Source organism: Megascapheus bottae, chromosome 16 (genome assembly GCF_031878675.1).
Source record: "Megascapheus bottae isolate mThoBot1 chromosome 16, mThoBot2.hap1, whole genome shotgun sequence".
Taxonomy (NCBI): domain Eukaryota; kingdom Metazoa; phylum Chordata; class Mammalia; order Rodentia; family Geomyidae; genus Megascapheus; species Megascapheus bottae.
The window spans coordinates 52327147-52343400 of NC_143524.1; the positions used below are offsets into that span (position 1 = coordinate 52327147).

At 38.0% G+C, this 16254-nt stretch overlaps 1 protein-coding gene across 21 annotated transcripts in view; it reads right to left on the reverse strand.

The window, feature by feature from the left end:
• The window catches only part of Dlg2 (discs large MAGUK scaffold protein 2), a 1918473-nt gene that overhangs the window by 558060 nt on the left and 1344159 nt on the right, over window positions 1-16254 (reverse strand). For all 21 annotated transcript variants that reach the window (XM_090348516.1, XM_090348525.1, XM_090348524.1 and 18 more), the window contains one exon: window positions 9874-9998. In XM_090348516.1, coding sequence (XP_090204642.1) covers window positions 9874-9998 — 125 coding nt within the window. The remainder of the gene's footprint in view (window positions 1-9873; window positions 9999-16254) is intronic.

Genomic DNA, 16254 nt, shown 5'->3' on the forward strand with positions numbered 1-16254 from the left:
TGTGTTAAGGGATGTTAGCTACACACCCTTTATTTCTTTATTTGTTTGTCTGTTTGTTTATTGATGCATGCCAGTCTTGAGGCTTGAGTTCATGGTCGGGGCACTGTCGTTGGACATTTTTTTATTGCTGGGGTCATATATAGAGGGGTTACAGTTACATTCATCAAGTAGGTACATTACTTCTCGTACATTGATACCCTTTTCATGTATTTGTCCTTGTTTCCCTTCCCATACCCCCTTCCAGGATCTCCAGGATTTGGGAACAAGAGCTTTATCTTGTGTGGTTGTTGTTCTTAATGTACTATGTTATTTCTCTTCTCTTTTGTTACCCTTAGGTTAATCTCATATTGTTAAAGTATCTGACTTTGTTACCTGGCATATTGTGTATACATTTATTTGTTTATTTGAAATAGAAAGGGAAGGGAGGAAAAACAAGATGATTGGGGGGAGGGAAATGGGGACAAAAACATGAGAAAGAGAATCAATGCGTAAGAAGTAATGCATCTACTATCTGGCGAATATAACTGTAATCCCTCTATATATTACAATAAAAAATCAGCTTTAAAGAGATATAGTTCATACATTTTTTTCTTTTAAATATGAAAGTGGGTTTTTAAATTATCAGAATTATCTAATTTTAGGACATTTTCATCTCTTGCAAAATATCACATCCATTTTATATCATTATGAATCCCCTTACTTAGACACTTCATAGAAGTAGAATTATAGTATACAGAACCCTATATCTGCCCTCCTTAACTTAGCATAACATTTGCATAGTTCATCAGTGTTGTAGAATTATAAATATTTAATTATCTTTTATGAATATATCTTTGTCCAAATATGCCACAATTTGTGGGTTTACTCACTGATGAATTTTCTTCCATTCACTACTGCTTCCTTTTTTGAACATGAATTTCAAAGATTTTTGCTTATGTTTTAATTCTCTCAGGTATGCCCTAGGAATAGAAATATTGGCATGTGATTATCTTGACTGAGGGACTACCAGATTCAATTTCCCAAGTGGGCACACAATTTTATATCCCTACCAGCGTGCTCAGGATTCTAATCCCTCCATCTTCTTGCCAACATTTGTTATTATCCATTTTTATGTTAGCTAACGTATGCTATGTTAGGGTATGCTAGCCCGTTATAGTTTTAATTTGCAGGTCTCTAATGAATGAAGCTTTTGATTATCTTTGTGCATGATTATTAACAATTTCAAGAGACATAGTTAAAAATCTTGATAAGATGTTACCATAATCTGTGTAAGTTTAATAAATCACAGCAGTCCTTTAAAGAGGTAATATTGAGAGTGAAAGAAATAGACAATAAAATTCATGAATGGACAGGATACAAGGTTATGAGCTCACATGGCCTTGAGAAGCTAATCAAAAATGGGAAACAAATTCTCTCCTAAGGCCTTGAAAGCTACTTTGATGAAGCCTTTAGTTTACTCTTGTGAGTTTGGTTTTGGACTTCTAACTTCCAGAACTACAAGAGAGTCAACTGTTACTTTAAGCTACAAATATGTGGGAACTTATACTCTATCATATTGAAGCAATATAATATTAATATAAAATGCTATGAGTACTATGAAATTACATTCTTTTTATTGTTGAGTTGTTATAGCTCTTTTTATACTCATGATGGTAGTCATTTATCGGGTATATTACTTGCAAGTATCGTCTACCACTTTTGACATCGCCTTTAAACTTTATTTTGTTGTTTTTAAGTGGCTTGTTGGCATCTTATGAAAGTAGAAGAAATTTTGGATAACATCCAATTTACACAATGTTTGTCTTGTGGCCTGTGCTTTTGGTGTCATATGAAGAACCATTGACTAATCAACGTTAATGAAGATTTACTTCGATAATTTTAAAGAATTGTACAGTTCATATATTTAGGTCTACAAATCATTTTCAATAATTTTTATTTGATATTAGAGAGAAGTATCAGCTTCATTCTTACTATACAAATACCCAGAAATATTAAGACAATTTTCTGGAAAAATTTAAAAGCAAGACATGTTTGCTATTAAGTTATTTAGCCAAACTAAAGAGGCTTTTCCCTTATCAGAGTATATGGCCCATATCAGTATATGGCAGTTCATCTAAATACGAAGACTCTTTTCTAGCTCTGAAAGCAAGCTGATAGTATCTGATTGTCTACAAGATGTACAGATGACATTGTTTTTTCTTGCCAAATTTTCTTGAGAAGTCCCCACTGGCAATTACAACAGAACCATTTACTAAGAGGCATTTTTTTTCTTGTTCAAGTAATATGTCAATACACTTAAGACTAATAATAGGAGCAAGAAAAGACCAAGAGAGAGTGAATTGTTCCTCAATTCCATTGCTTCTGTGTAGGCAGAGATGAAAGCAAATCATCTAGATGAATGAACCCCTAAGTTCCTGTCTCTCTCTTTCTTTCTTTCTTTCTTTCTTTCTTCTCTCTCTTCTTTTCTTTTCTTTTCTTTCTTTCTTTCTTTCTTTCTTTCTTTCTTTCTTTCTTTCTTTCTTTCTTTCTTTCTTTCTCCTTTTTTTGCCAGTCCTAGGGCTTGAACTCGGGAACTGAGCGCTGTCCTTGGGCTTTCTCAAGGCTATAGCTCTACCACTTGAACCACAACACCACTTCCATCTTTTTCTGTGTATGTGATACCAAGGAATGGAACCTGGATCTTTGTGCATGCTATGCAAGCATTCTACCATTAGGCCAAACTCCCAGTCCCTCAACTATGTCTCTATAGTATCATTTGTCTTGTCCAATGGACTCTAATTTTTGATGAAGGTGCTTGTTCAGAGGGATAGCTATATTCGCAATTCCTGCTTTAGCTTCAGAACAATAATGAAAGACAAATTCACCAAACTTCAAAGGCACTGAATGCTTCTGCCTTTGAATGGAAAGTTTAGCATGATCCTAAGTCTTTGGCTGCCATTTTCAATTTGGTTACAGTAGCAGTGGAAGGCTGGGCATGGTGAGTCATGCGAGTGCATCAAGCCAAACACAGGAGAGAAATATGTGAGGTCTTCCAAGAATTTAGTATATTCTTGCACTCTTTTACTTACCAGAAATCTTTTATTTCAGAATGAATTCTTGGGGAAAAAGTTTCACAGTATGAGATGTAGAAGTTACTCCATCTATTTGGTGTTTTTTTTTTCATTTTCACAGAAAAAATAAAGACGTTGAGTTTTGTTTTCTGCATCTCCAAATCTGTCTTCATTTTTCTTTCTTTTTTTTTCTGCTAGTCCTTGGGATTGAACTTGTGGTCTGAGCACTGTCCTTGGGCTTTCTCAAGGCTAGAGCTTTACCACTTGAAGCTTTTTCTATGTATGTAGTACTGAGGAATCGAACCCAGGTCTGTGTGCATGCTAGGCAAGCACTTTACTACTACATCAAACTCCCGCCCTGTGTGTCTTCATTTTCTGATGAGTACCATGTGTTGAGGGCTGTGGATAGTAGTTGGGATTGAACTGAGGGCTTCATACTTGCCAGGCAGTCTCTCTGCCAGTCAAGCCACTCATCCAACTCCTTTCTGCCTTGATTGTTCTGAAATGGAGTTTGGTTTATGCCTGCGCTGGCTGTGAGCCCTCTATTTATGCTTGTCCATGTCACTAGGGAAGACAAGTACACATCACTGTGGTCAGTCATTGTACTTCCTCCATAGCTACGGTAACAGCTGAGCATCACTGTACTCAGGTGTTGGGTGAGATGGACTTTCAAAAACTTCTTTCAGGGGTGTGGGGGGAGAATGGGGCTTGAACTCTGGGCCTGGGCGCTGTCCCTGAGCTCTTCAGCTCAAGGCTACCACCCTACCCTTTAGTCAGAGCACCACTTCCCATTTTCTAGAGATTAACAGTGGATAAGAGTCTCATGGCTTTGTAGTGCTCAGGCCAGCTTTGAACCTCGATCTAAGCCTCCTGAGTAGCTAGGATTACAGGTGTGAGCCGCTGTGCCCGGGTTTTTTTTGTTGTTGTTGTTTTTTTTTTTTTTTTACAAAGGATGGCAGTGAATTTTGATCCTTCATTTGTTGACTCATAAGTAGCTGGGATAACAGACTTGAGTCACAATGCTCATAACTTTTCCAATCTGTTTTACCATCATTTACTTTATTCTGTTTTGTTTTTGAATCCCCTCATCTCCTTTCCTTTTCATTTTCTTATTTTTAAAACACTAGTGAGTTAATAGGTATGCATTAATGAAACAACAAAAGAATGAGTTACCAGTCAACAGTGCAAATGCCTACGTTGTGGCATAGGAATGAATATATGGATCATTGGTCCTTAAATTCACAATTTATCAGTGTAGTCAGTCCTCAGTCCAAGCAATACTTGTTAGGCAGGCACTCTGCCACTTCAGTATATGGTTGGAAATGACACATGTGCTACCTTCGCATTTATTAGAACAAAGACATCCTCACCTATAAACAGGCACAGGAGCAATAAATGAAGCAGTGAGCATAAAGAAAGCCAAAAAAAGTTTTTTTTCTTATCCTGTCTGAGTCAAAATGATTGTATCAAGGGTCAAGAGATTAAATTGTGTTACTTGTCAGGAAATTGGCAAGCAGCCATCCTTCCCGACTGCTTTCTGCACTCTGCTCTTGTGCAGTGGATGAGTTTAATAAATGCACTGCTGTGTAAATGTCACTGTTGCACTGCCAAGTTGAAGGTATCATGTGACAGCTCTTCCCCTGGATGACCCATCAATATTGGTCCTTGCCAATCTATGGGCTTGAGCTACATGGAGGGCATTTTTATGATTCAGGTATGAAGACAGGAATAAACATCAGTCTCAAAGGCATGGAAATACATCTACTTCTCTCAGAAGGAACACCTAATGTTCTTTCCAAAACATTCTTATTTGTGAAGCTAAGTAATGCTACAAAATTTTAATGACTACTTATAGAAGAGAAAATATAAACAGCAACATTTTTATTAGCATTTGTTACTTGTATAAGAAGGTATTTGTGGTGATGTTTCCATACATGTAAACAATGTATTCCAATTAAACTCACCTCCTATGCCACCCTCTTCTACCCCACTCCCTGTTCTTAAAACAGGTCTGCTCTATTCTTTTTTTCATATATTTTTATTGTAATTAATAGAAGGGTTACATTATATTCGCCAGATAGAAGGTGCATTACTTCACATACATTGATAACCTTTCTCATGTCTTGGTCCCCATTTCCCTCTCCCCCCACCCCTACCCCTCATCTTGTTTTCCCTATCCAATTTTAAATAACCAAATACAAATATATCCAATATATCAGATAACAAAGTGAGAATACTGTAACAATATGAGATAACCAAGGGACAGCAAAAGAGATGAGAGATAACATAGTACATTAAGGACAACAACCACTCATTATATGGCTTTTGTTTCTATATTCTAGCTCTATTCTTATAGATGCAAATGTGCTCCATATGAATATTCATCTTAATTCACTGTTTTTTTAGCCCTTCCCATCTCTCACTGGTGCCCTTACCATGTGAGCCTATCTTCCTTTCCTGTCATTTGTTCTCCTGAGTATATACTATTTATACTAAGGATTTTCACCATGGTATTTCAAATGTGGTTATATTACATTTTGATCAGAAAACCTCTATTGTTTTCCCTTCCCATGCATCAAGATTTCATCGTAATTCTTTATGACCTATTTATATATAGTTGCACTGTACTTATTTAGCCTGATCCTTCCTTATTTGTTCCCTTTTCACCCTCATGTTCCTCCTTAGTCTTATATGCATTATTATTTATTTTGTTTGCCTGTCTACACACACACACACACACACACACGCACGCACGCACACACACAGTCACACAGGAGACAGAAATTGAAATCCAGACCATCTAAACCAAATATAATAGCCCTTTGACTACATTTCGTTTCTGGTATAGCCCCTGAGATCAGAACTTATTCTGGAGTCTAGTCTATTGAAGAGCAAATTTCTTCTCACTATATTTGTGCCTGAAATCTATACCATCACTTCTTTTGGTGGGGAAAAAGTTAGCATGTATGGGGAAGTTTTCATAATGACCCTAGGATCTCTAGGCTGGTGTATATATTGATGTTCTACCCACCACTTCTAGTATGTTTGCTATTCAGTTGGATAGAAGAATTTTAGGACTTTTCACCAGTGGCATTTGGCTGTCACCATTTTTGGATGAAAAAAAAACAGCCATTTGGGGAATTTCACTCATTTAAATTTGACTATGTTAGTATATAGCCATCAGTAGGGCACTGTGGCTCACTCCTCTAATCCTAGTTACTCAGAAGGCTGAGATGTGATACAATATAATTCAAAGCCAGCCTTGGAAGAAAAGGTCACTAAATTCCATTTCTAATTAATCAGCAAAAAGATGGCCTGGAAGGCATGCCTCTAATGGTCAAGTAGCAGCTGAGCAATCTCAAATCCTGAGCAATCTCTAGCTCTGGTACCAGCAAAATAAATAAATGGACTGATATCAAAACTCATGTTTTTTCCAGAGTTTATGCAAAGTCCTTCTCTTATAACCTCCCATAATGTTTGATTAAAAAGTACACCTCAGAGTTCATTAGTTTAGTCTCAAATATAGCTCTGAACACACTGAATTGTTCAGAAGGGCTTAGTTGGGGCCTAATTGCTACTATATCTTTAAAATATGCTAGATTATCATCATTTGGAGTTTAGTTAATGTAAAAGGTCAACGCTTTTTGCTTCAGCATGTTACTCTTTTGAACCTCAGCATCCCCCCTCAGTAAAATAAGAACCTTGGACTAGAGTCACTCACAGATTTGAAATAATCTACACTTAATGTCACTCTGACAGATTTTTAATTTTAATTTTTATTTCTTCACAATATTTAGGATTTAAACTCATAGCCTGCTGTTTTCTAGGCAGATCCTTTCCCACTTAAACCACATACATACTCAGCCCTACGCTTCATTTATACTTCAGAGAAGTATTTATATTTTATGCTTGGGGTTGACCTCAGAATGTGATTCTCATATCTCTGTGCTTCCCACAGCACTACCATACCTGGTTTATTTGTTTTGCCCAGGCTGTCCTCAAATCACAATCATGATCTCTTATACACCCTGTGATTCCAAGTAAGAGCCTCTATACCAGGCCTGATTGTTATTATTAAGTTCTTATATGCCTCCAAATATTTAAGTGCATGGTAGGAAGCAGTGAGAAAGACACTGACAATCCCAACAGCAAGAGTTAAGATATATCAAAATGCAGTAGAGAGCTAATAGCTATCTTCCTATAGGCTAGACCTAGATGGGGAAAACATGTACTTTGTTGCTCCACTGAGGATCTCTATACAGAGATTTTCAGTTGTGCTCTGTACAATCCTAGCTGCAAGATGCATGCACATAGAAATTGCACATATGCAATTTCTCTGGATCCAGGAAGCCAGAATGAAGGCCTATGGGGAGAGTCTAAAAAAAAAAAAAACAGCAATCATGCCTTGGTAGAAAAATAATAATAAAATTCCAAGAAACTCTAGCTCTCCTTGTGGTTATTTTCTCTTTTTTCATATATTTTTTATTATGATTAATAAAAGGGTTACATTATATTCACCAGATAGAAGGTACATTACTTCTCAAACATTGATACCCTTTCTCATGTCTTGGTCCCCATTTCCCTCCTCCTCACCCCTGTCCCTCCAATTTTTCCCCCTTCCCTATCCAATTTCAAATAACCAAATAAGCATATAAACAATATATCAGATAACAAGGTAAAATACTATAACAATATGAGATAACCAAGGGACAGCAAAAGAGATGAGAGATAACATAGTATATTAAGGGCAACAATCACTCATTATATGGCTTTTGTGTCTATATCCTGGAGGTCCTTTCATTTAGCGTCATACTATATGGCCTTGTGTATCTAGGATTTGCTCTATGTGGTTATTTTCTTGACAATTATCAAATGAAGCTTTCAGAACAGCCACTGAATCTCTAAATACAGTAGAGTGCCTTTCATGCTGGTCATGTCACTTTCAGAAATGTCACTTTTCATTTTTAAACTGCAGACCAGCCATGTGGCAAAGTTTGTTCTATCTCAAACTTATAGCTGACATTTGTTAAGGGATGTTTGGTCCTTCATGTGAAGGGAGAATAAATGATTGGAAATGATGAGTACATCCCATCATTTTATGAATCATTTCCTAATATGTCTATTACTAAATTTACAGAATTGTACAGCAGCCATTTCAAACCTCTTTTCAATGTGATATTTCTTCACTGAAAGTAATATAGACAATTCCACTGAAATAACTATTGTCATAAAGCATGTTTCCTGTGGAAGCATCTTTCCTTGTTGTCAGAATATGCAAATATGCTTGAAAAATGTGTCTTTTCTTTACAAGCTGTCAAGAGTAATCAGCGTATCAGGACAACTGGGACAGGGGCATGGTTGGCTATATCAAAAGGATCCCACAAGTAGCTTACTCAGGCTTAATGAAAACACAGGTTACCATGGCTACCACTCAGATCACATTCCTTAGTAATATTCCATGAAAGCAAATCATCCTCATTTACAAAACCTGACTGTGGATGGAACAGTCTCTCCTTGACCAAGCTTGAGTCAGAATTCTCTGAGTCTCAATTGGACCACAGACTTTATGCTTGACTCATTTAGTCCAGTTTTTGTAAGAATCACACTAAATCAATTTAGCAAAACTTCCTCTTTCTTGGTAGTTGGTCAGTCTCTTCATATTCCTTTAGCCTGCATTCAACAAGAATCCTGTGAAGTCCCTTTGGAAGAATCCTTCTTATTCCTGTTGATTTTTCTCAGTAACTTTCTAGATTCTAAAACTCCATTTTCTCCTTGGCCACATGTTCCCATCTGTCTGTGTCTTCCATTATCCATCCTCTTTCTCTCTTACTATAGGTTATATAATATAAATCCTTCTAAGTCTTCCCTACAGTCCTTAGGAGGTGTCATGAGCAACTTTAACATATTCTTCATATCTCCTTCTTCCTCTTCCCTACTTAGTTATTCCAGAATTTATTGAGCCATCTACATCTACATTGATAAATGGCAATAGACTTGGTACAGATACAGATTGTATGCTTGACCTGGGTGGATTCACAAGTCACTCTCTACATGGAGATCTCCCTAGGTTTTGGGGCCTGTTAGCTTTGTTTTTTCTTATTAATTAGCAATTAAATTATTTACTAATTGTCACTTGGATGAAATTATTCTTTAAAGAGAAGGGCCGGGTATAAGCTGTTACTAGTTTGCTAAGCAATATCTTTGTGTACTCAACCCACTCAGACTTAACAGGAAGACTTTTGGAAATTCAAGTTTTTTTTCCTCTTCTCAGTGGGGCAACTTGCTCTCTCCCTGGTGAATTTTTAATCATGCTTTAAGACCCACGCTGGAATCTCTCTGTGAAATGATTTCTGTGACATACACTGCCTATAAGCATCTAGAAAAAGCTTGGTAAATGCTTTCTGCATCCTCAAATAAAAACAGTGTCTAAAGCATTGTATCATTTTATAACATTTCTTATAGTGTGTTATTTTTATATCTTATGTTTTTTGCTCCTTGATTCATATTATTATTCTTTCCAATTAGACTGAACTCCCGTGGTAACAAAAAATACATCTTGATCCTCTCTTCCTAGTATGTGGGCCAATATCACATTTGGTCGCTCTCAAAAAACAAATTAAACAATATAACAACACATCTGCAAAATCATTACAGAAAGCCTGCACTGACTTCTTTCTCTTGCAACTACAGAATGCTTACAGAATTTTATAAATCTCCAAAGGTATGGATGCCTCTCATGGAAGAAGCAGATCAGTTTTCAAAATCACTCCAATGTTTTGGATATAATATTTAAAAAAAATAATTCTAACATCACAGATGTTACCTGAGTCTGCCATCCTCAGCTGCAGCACCTCCTGGTATAATTTTCGTAATAAATATGCCAGGATCATCTCCAATGTGGGGGTTATCTGTCCCTCCAGCAATACTGAATCCCAGGCCAGAATTCCCCTGTAGAAACAATAAGCAGCCATTAAGTAATGGGACTGTCACTTAAAACCAAGTTCCTCTTGAACTCTGCACAAATAGAAATGAGGTGTTAATAATCATGCATGCAAAGCCATAAAATGCACAGTCAGCAGATAAAGTTTGGGGGAGGGGGAACTAAACACTCCTTTGTTCCTGGATTGCTACAATTCCAGGAGCTACACTTGTTTTCCTTCTTTTGAAAGATGCTTCCTTTGTACAGCAATGAAAATGCTTATGATTTAAGACACGAATGTCCAGTGATGCAATATTTAAAATGCAAAGGCCTTACAGAGTCGAATTTAAGTCATTCATTCTTAACAACAGTGGAAAGAATTTATATTTTATTTCCAAGAATAGTGAAATGTGGGTTTTTTGCTTTGTGAGTTCTAGGTTTGTTTTTCTAATATAGCTTGGTTATCAAATACATATTCTGTATTACATACTTGGGCCTTAGGAAGCAGGGGAGCTAGCTGGGAGTTTGGCTTAGTGGTGGAGGGCTTGCCTAGCATGTATGAAACCCTGCGTTCAATTCCAAGGTACCACATACACAGAAAAAGCCTGAAATGTTGCTGTAGCTCAAGTGGTGGAGCTCTAGCCTTGAGAAAGCCCAAGGACAGGGCCAGGCCCTGAGTTCAGCCCCAGGACTGGCAAAAAAAATAAGCAGGGGAGCTCTAACACATGTGAGACACCTTCAACAGCAAACCAGCTTTGTCAGTGGCAACAGACATATAGTAATGCTGCTCCAAGAAAATTGTAGTTTACAGTCTAATAAAGCTTTCATGTGTCTGTAGATTGAAATAATTGTATATCCAATATGCATATATACTTCTAAAAATGTGTATATAAGGCATAATTAGGATTCCTTTCTAAATTCACAAGCCATCCACTTAATACATTTCTGATTGATATAGGGTCTTTTAATACCACCACCATGGCTGTATTTCCATAATCTGATATTTTCCCCAATTCATGTCATATTTTGAGCTTTTTCTGCACAGCTAGTCAGTCTTTTCCGTGTCCATTTTAAATGACTAAGTAACATTTTATTAAGGTTCCATGTTATCACTTCTTTTTTATTAAAGAATTTATTAACATTGATTTTTACATCATATTTCAAATGATGTATTTAACAAACAAATATTCAAGAAGGGAATCTCTATATACAATCACCAGAACTTAAGATTTTAGAACATAATCAAAATTAGGCTAAGGGTTTGTATGTCATAGATACATATTAATCTATGTAATAAAACATTATCATCTCTTTGTGCTAATCAATTTCTCTATATTCTTTTACAACAAGTGTAGCTTAGTAAATTTGATTGTATTTTACTCAGGTAAAAAAGCAGAAAAACTAATCATTTAATAGTTAATTCAGAAAAATTAATTAGGGCACCCAATTAGCCAGAAAAGTTCAATGTCAGGATAAAATCAGCCATAACTTGATCACTTTATTACTGTCAACATCAAGGTAAAGATTAGAAAATATTTACTGATTGAATTAACAAGATAAATTCAAGAGGGTTGTGCTGGGAGCCGAGTAACGCCATGTCTATTGTGAATAACTTTCCGCTGGGAGGCAAGGCAACACGCAAGAGACAAGGGGCAGGAAACAAGGCAAGGCGCAAGAGGCAGGGCGCAAGACTTGATTACCATTGGTTACAAATGTGTTATTTATCACTCTCTGCTGAGACCTAGAGTGAGGGTATATTAGCTAGAGGGACTTCCTCAGAAGGGTGTTTTGGGGGTTAGAATTCCTGCCTTGATGAACCTGCCTGATGCGTCTGTTTGTCCTCTGGAGAAGAATGGCTGGGTGCGGGTGGTCAGTGGGCCCTCTCCTCTCTTGGCTCGTCCTGGTCAGGGCGTGTTCTCCCTGTCCCTCCTGCTGATCGAGAGGGACCAGGTACGAAGGACCCCGACAGGGTTGTTTCTAAATTGAATAATTATTTAGAAAGGTTGAAATAAGAAATATATCTGGAGCAACTACAATATGAACTAAAGTATCTAAAATGTAAACTAAAATATCTGCGTTGTTGACATCTCTAATTCTTTTTGTTATGTTGAAAATTTCCGAAATTCTTTGAGCAGAGATGTGATATGTTAGCAATCATGCAATCTTTAGTTTATTTATTATTTCTTAGATACTAGCTTCATACCACTAGTCAAGCAACCCAGGGAGATTGGGGTGGGGGCAACAGTGACTGTCAGGATGGGAGGCAATAAAGGAGAATTATAGCTGGGAGCAGTGGCTCACACCTATAATCTAAGTTACTCAGGAGTCTGAGATCTGAGGATGGAGGTTCAAAGTCAGCCAAGCACTTAAGTCTGTGAGACTCTCATCTCCAATTAATCACCAGAAAATAGGAAGTGGGGCTGTGGCTCAAGGGAGCTGAAGAGCTCAGGGACAGCACCCAGGCCCCGAGTTCAAGCCCCATGACCAACAAAAAAAAAAAGAATTGAAGAATGGCTAAGGAGAAAATCAGACACTGTGACAGCCCCGCAGTGTTGTAGAAGGTAGAACCAAGTAGCATAGACTGAAGATTTCTTGCAATGTCCCTGAGATAGGGGAATGATATAACAGGTGTAAGAAAAACAAAGCAAGAATGACAATGGGATATCCTTCCTGACGAGATAGATGCCATGTTTATCATGAAGTACATGAGAACATAGAGAATATGAAATCTATTTGAGATTAACAGGATCAGCTAATATCAATTGTCTATATAAGTATCATTTGAACATCTGCTACTTGATCTTAATCTACATCAATGAGAGATTTAGACTAGATGATTTCTGCCTTTATGGAGTCCCAGGCATAGTGGAAAAGGCTTTTTGATTCTAGTATCTGGTGAAGGACATACTTTATGTCCTATATGACCTTGAAGAACAGTGTCAAATGTGTATTCATAGAGGCAACACATAGGTGACTTTGAGATAATTCACTGAGGTCCGGAGTTTGTAAAACACAATAATGGGAAGATAAGTATGTTCAACACCATTTGAACAAAGTTCAAATATTACTAGCAGTAGGACAGTGGTGTTAGTTACAACCTCAGGGATTGTGATTTCTCAGTGTGAGCAAGATGGAAACACATAGCAGGTGGTACCTCAGTAGGTTCTTATTAAATAATCAGGAGGTTTGGAGAGAGCTGGCTCTCTGATGTATACCAAGTGTTGTCTCTTTTCTGCTAAAAACAACGCTGCAATCCTCTCTTGGCCTTTATTTCTGCTGTTTTATCTACCAAAAATTTCCTGTCTCTCATCCAACTAGTTTAGATCTTCTACATTTTCGAAGATGTAGTTCAAGTGGCATTGGTACAATATAATATTTTGTGGGCTATGTTGGATGTGGTGCTATGGCTCAAGTGGCAGAGCACTAGCCTTGATCAAAAGTGCTCAAAGACCTGAGTTTAAGCCTCAAGATTGGCAAAAAAATGTATTATATATCGACAAACATACATAAACTACAAAGGAGTGATATGATTTTAAAATATAATTTGGAAAGCTTAAACCAAACTAGTTCTTGTATCTATAATCTTCAAATATTAAACATTTTGCTTGTGATGAAATCATTAGAGATGGATCTTGGCTATACTGAAGTACACAGGACCAAGTAGTTCTATTCATCCTGTTGTGCAACTGATCCAAACATTTAAATGTATGAACATTTTCTTTCAATCCATGATGATAATTTTCCATTAAACTATATCTTGTTCAAATTCTTTCATCAATGTGCTTATTTTGCAATATACAGCTTTTTCACCTCTTTATTTTGTAAATATACTGTAAAGGCATCTATTCTATTTCCTCGTTGGTATAGAAAAACATCCCTAATTTTTAAAGGTTGATTTTATATTCAAATTTCCTGAATTTGCTTATCATTCAGAACACATATTTAGTGAAATCTGTAGTGTTTTCCAAACATTAGGTGATGTTGTCTGCAAATTCACCTTCTTTCTAAGTTGGATGCCTTTAAATTTTTCCTCTTGCCTAATTGCTTTGGCTTTGATCTCCAGTACTACATTGAGTAGAAGTGGTTAGAGATGGCATCCTTGTAGTATAATGCAGTACTGAAGGAATGCTCAATTTTCCTGGTGGAGAGTGACAAATTCTAGCTGTGTATTTGTCTTATATAGTCTTTGATGTGCTGAACTAATTCCTTCTACACTTAATTTGTCAAAAGCTTTTAAATTTCTTTTTTCTAACCACCAGTGGCCTACTACTTGTAATCTTGGCTACTCAGGGAGAATGAATCTAAGGATCACAGTTTGAACCCAGTCTAAGACTGTAAGATTATTACAGCAACTTAACCAGGAAAAACCAAAGTGAAGCTGTGATCTAAGTAATAGTGACAGTCTCAAGTAAGAAGGGTAAAGTTGACTGCATAAGCAATGTGTTCAAGTCCCAGTATTGGCACGAAAAAGCTTTTTTTTAAATTTTTTAAAAATCATTACTGGTAAATTTTGTCATTTTATTTACATCTAATGAGATATGCATTTACATCTAAATAGATGAGATTATTTTAGTTTCCCATCCATTAATGTGGTGTGTCACATTTATTTTCATATGTTGGACAACTGTTGTTTCCTAGGGATAAATATCACTTGGGTCATGATGAGTCATATTTTTCATAAGCTGTCAAAATCAGTTTATTGCAGAAACTGTTAAAGGATCAATCCAACTCTCTGAGTAGGTCTCATTTTGTAATGACCTGTGAGCAAGAAAATCCATGGAGGTATGGTTAAAGGTGAAAAAGGAGCTTTATTAGTCAATCTGCAACTCCCTTGTCCCAGGCTGCCTCTGAACTAGGATTTGCTACAACCTCCAAGGGGGCCAGTTCTTTACCTTTTTCCTCTCCTCTCGCCTCTTGCCACAGGCCTCTTGCTCTCTAGCCTCTCCGCAGGTCTGTCTGCAGGCTTCCCACCTCTCTGTGTGACTGTCATCCCTGCACAGGCTGGCCCGCAGGCCCCTCACCAGGCTTCTCCCCTCACCACAGGCCTTTCTGTAGGTCTCGGCTCTCTGCACCCCTCTCACCTCTCCACGGGCCTGTCCACTGACGTCTGGCTTGTCCTGAGGCTTCTACAACTCCTCATCACAGGCCTGTCTGCAGACCCCGTGCCCCTTCACAGGCCTCTCACCTCTCCGCAGACCTCTCCACAGGCTTCTCACCCTCCCTCAGCCCTCCCACGGCATGCCGGTCTCTCCTACCCACAGGCCCTGGCACTGCTCTGCTCCAAGGGCTTCCAGTGTGGCCCTCTCCCTCCTCTCGGCAGGCCTAGGCACGGTTCTACTCCAGGGACTTCTGGCATGGCGCTGACTCTTGTCTCCGAAGGCCTGGGCACTGCTCCGCTTCAGGCGCTTGCGGCGTGGTGCGCATGCCCACTCTGGAACACCCAGCCCTTATATATTACGTGCTTCCGCCCCCAGCAGTGATGTCTACCCCGAGGGCGGGACTTCCTGCCCTTCCGATTCTCGCGATACATTTTACCTGTCAGTGTCATACAGCTGAAACCAGTTTAAGATGTATGAAGAGAGTACCACCTAGGTTCTCTGCAGATTGCAGTCCTCTTTGTTTTCCATATAACTGGGATTTTAAAGCATGCACCCCTAAGATCAGCCCCGCCGCCGGCAGTGACATCAGCATGGGGTGGGACTTCCTGCTCCTCTGGTGCACACAGTTTCACTTGTGCTTACCTAGTCGGTGTATAGTGATAACACATTTCTCCTATTTCTTTGACGCCAGTCTTTCACAGAGTATTGTCGGTATGTATTTGATAAATGAATAAATACACTAAGTTCCTGAAATGTCTGGGACCTAAAGGGAAGACTCAGAAAGGACACAAGGGAAATGTCCAGTGTGTTAGGGAATAAAATAGAGCCCTATGTGGCTATAAGAACAGAGCTTCCAATCTGGGGATGTGGGTTTTGAAGGGATGGAGTGCCCTTCACTCAAGAGGTGTTCTGGCTACCCACTGTACTTGAAGGACCCAAGCATCTCTTGAAACATTAAACTGGATGACTGTAGAGGGTTCTTTGGGGACTTGGACTAGCATTAGGAAAACCACTTTTGCAATGGTGAAAAAGGGATGGTTTTAGACATTTTAACAGGAGAAATAGGTCTCTTGTTGCATTGTTAAAACTTATTGTGATTCAAGAAATCTCTGAAGTAAGAGCTGTGACAACAACACAGGAACATGTAACCACAGTTTTTAAAATTGATGACCATATGGAGAATATG